At 30.8% G+C, this 2500-nt stretch overlaps 1 protein-coding gene across 1 annotated transcript in view; it reads left to right on the forward strand.

The window, feature by feature from the left end:
- LOC125043593 overlaps positions 1-2500 on the forward strand; it is a 28977-nt gene that overhangs the window by 8465 nt on the left and 18012 nt on the right. The window contains exon 5 of the mRNA XM_047639816.1: positions 1851-1919. Within this exon, the coding sequence (XP_047495772.1) occupies positions 1851-1919 (69 nt within the window). The remainder of the gene's footprint in view (positions 1-1850; positions 1920-2500) is intronic.

Below are 2500 nucleotides of genomic sequence, written 5' to 3' on the forward strand. Positions count from 1 at the left end.
TAGCCAGTCCAACTGCAGGCAGGAGAAAGTGGTTTGAAAAGATTCTAACCAAACTAAAAGCTTTCTCCTTGATTTGGAATCAGCTTCTAGGTTCTGTACATTGTCAGTTTTAGTAATTGCAGATATGAAAACTAATATAATCTGTTCACTTGACTCTGATAGCTGGAACCTAGAAGCATTTTAATCAGTTGTTCTCAGTGGTAGCAGTAAATTTACATAACCTATTTTTTTTTATATATATAATTATGTATCTAAATTCCTTCACCAAAAAGTAAACATTTTAGATTTAGAATAATTAAGTAATTAAAAGTTAACATAATAAGTGTAATTTTTTTTAAAGATAATCAGTTTATTATAAAGCTTTATAAAGCAATGAGTGAATTTCAAAGTAAACATGGACAACCAGGCATTCTCAATCAGCCAGGTTACTTATGGTTTCAAAAAGCAATGTTACCAATTGCAGAAGCTCCTTCCGTCAATGTTTTGTTTGCCGATGGTTTTCATTTTTCTGTATATGATTATTTGTCCTTCCTCCCACCTGTGTAAATTATTTGTGTCTGGCTTTTTTTATGTGCTTTAGAGAATACAGATGACATGCACAGCATAACTACTGCTTACATCTGTCACATGCATATGCCTGTTCAGTTGAGCAGTTTGTTATTCTTAAATTTACTTGCATTCCATTAGTCACAGTATTTTGGAATGTAAAGAATCATTTAAGCATTATTTCTAATATATTATACTACCTCTTATTTCACTTCATTTTTAACTGACCTAAATATTAGAATATGAAATGTCAGCATAACTAGAGGCATGAAATTAGAGGGGAGCATGCCAAAGCCTGATCCAGGGAGGCGCTTGCCCTCTCCACCCTTAAAAGAAAGGAAAATATCTACAAGACTTAAAGTAAAACACTAATAGTAGTAATAGTAGTACTAATCACAGCATAAATGGTTATAGAAATAGTGGAGAAAATAATGATGATAACGATAATGATAATGATTATAAGGATAATCATTATCCTCATTATCATTATTGTTATGTTACAAGCATGATAATTGTCATAATGATATTAAAAATGATGATGAAATGAAATGATAATGATAAGAATTGTTATTGATATTGTTGTAATTATTTCAAAATTATTATTGTAATTATTTTAAAATTATTATTGTTAACATAATCATGATTATTGATATTGATGATTATAATTATATAAAATACTATTGATGAGGATAATAGCAATAATATTGATATTAATGACACCAATAATAATATTATTATCATTTTTTTTAATGTTAGTAGTTTTATCATTATCATCATTATCATTATCAGCATTATCAGCATTATCACCAGCATTAAAGATGCTGCTTATGTCACTAAAGCCACCACTGTTTAAGTGGTGCTCGGTCTCAAGCCTTGAGAAGCTGTCATTCCTTTATGTTAACCAAAATGACCCCACAGCATGTGAAACCCTTACCAGCTTACAACTTCCAATCACAGCCAAGCTTTCTGTCTCTTCAGACTGAAGAGGGCAGTTGGTAGTGACATTGATGGGGACATACAGTATATCTTAAAGTTTAAACTGTGTAACCCATTGCATATGCTTGTATTGTATATAAGGTGGTCTGATAAAACTCTCAGTTCTAGACACCAAGATAGTAAAGGGCTATTAGGGATAGCAATTTAAGGGTTAAGGATTTAGGATAATCAAGTGGAATATTTTAACTGAGTGAGTCATATCTGTATTTTTAAATAGTGCAATAAGTTTGCTCTCTACAGTATAAACAATATGATGTATAGAAGGCTGCTAAGGCAGATCAATTGCTTACTGATTTTTGAGATTGCAGGTGTGTTCAAAGGAGTTGACTTCCTATGATCCTTTTGTCACTCATGAAAATGGCAAGCTTCACAAGAGGGTAAGTAGATATCTTTGTAATAAACCTTGTGTTTATTTTTGTTTTACTATTTATTAAGGTTAGTTTTTCTATATTGATGTTATAGATTCATCAGATTTAGTTATACCTGTTCTGTACATGATTTTTTTTCAGGTAATAGAATGTAGTGGAAAGTATGACTAACAATCATCATAAATATCAGTCTAAGTTTTTCCAAAGAACCAGGCAAACAGTTATATTCTCAAAAGCATAACAGTACCACAAGATATATCCATAATTATATTTTGCAACTGCCTTCAGTGTCAGCAAAATATAGAACACAGTCTCATTTCAAGCAGGAAATTTTTGAGAAAAGAGGTTTGGGTTTAAGACTTTTTATGTAATATAATATCTGGTCTATTTTGATGAGCCTTTGGATCAGTGTGGTATGGTAAATCAAATGCAGAAGTACAATATTTTGAACCACCTCGCTAAGAAAAGTATTGTCAATTCTTAATCTCTTTTGGTGAAACATTTTTCACTGAGTAAATAGCATCATAAAGTGAATGGCTATTTACATAGAATTCTACTGGTAATTTTTACTTTTCATCATATAGTATTTG

The sequence above is a fragment of the Penaeus chinensis genome, chromosome 34, assembly GCF_019202785.1.
Source record: "Penaeus chinensis breed Huanghai No. 1 chromosome 34, ASM1920278v2, whole genome shotgun sequence".
In the NCBI taxonomy this organism is placed as follows: Eukaryota; Metazoa; Arthropoda; class Malacostraca; order Decapoda; family Penaeidae; genus Penaeus; species Penaeus chinensis.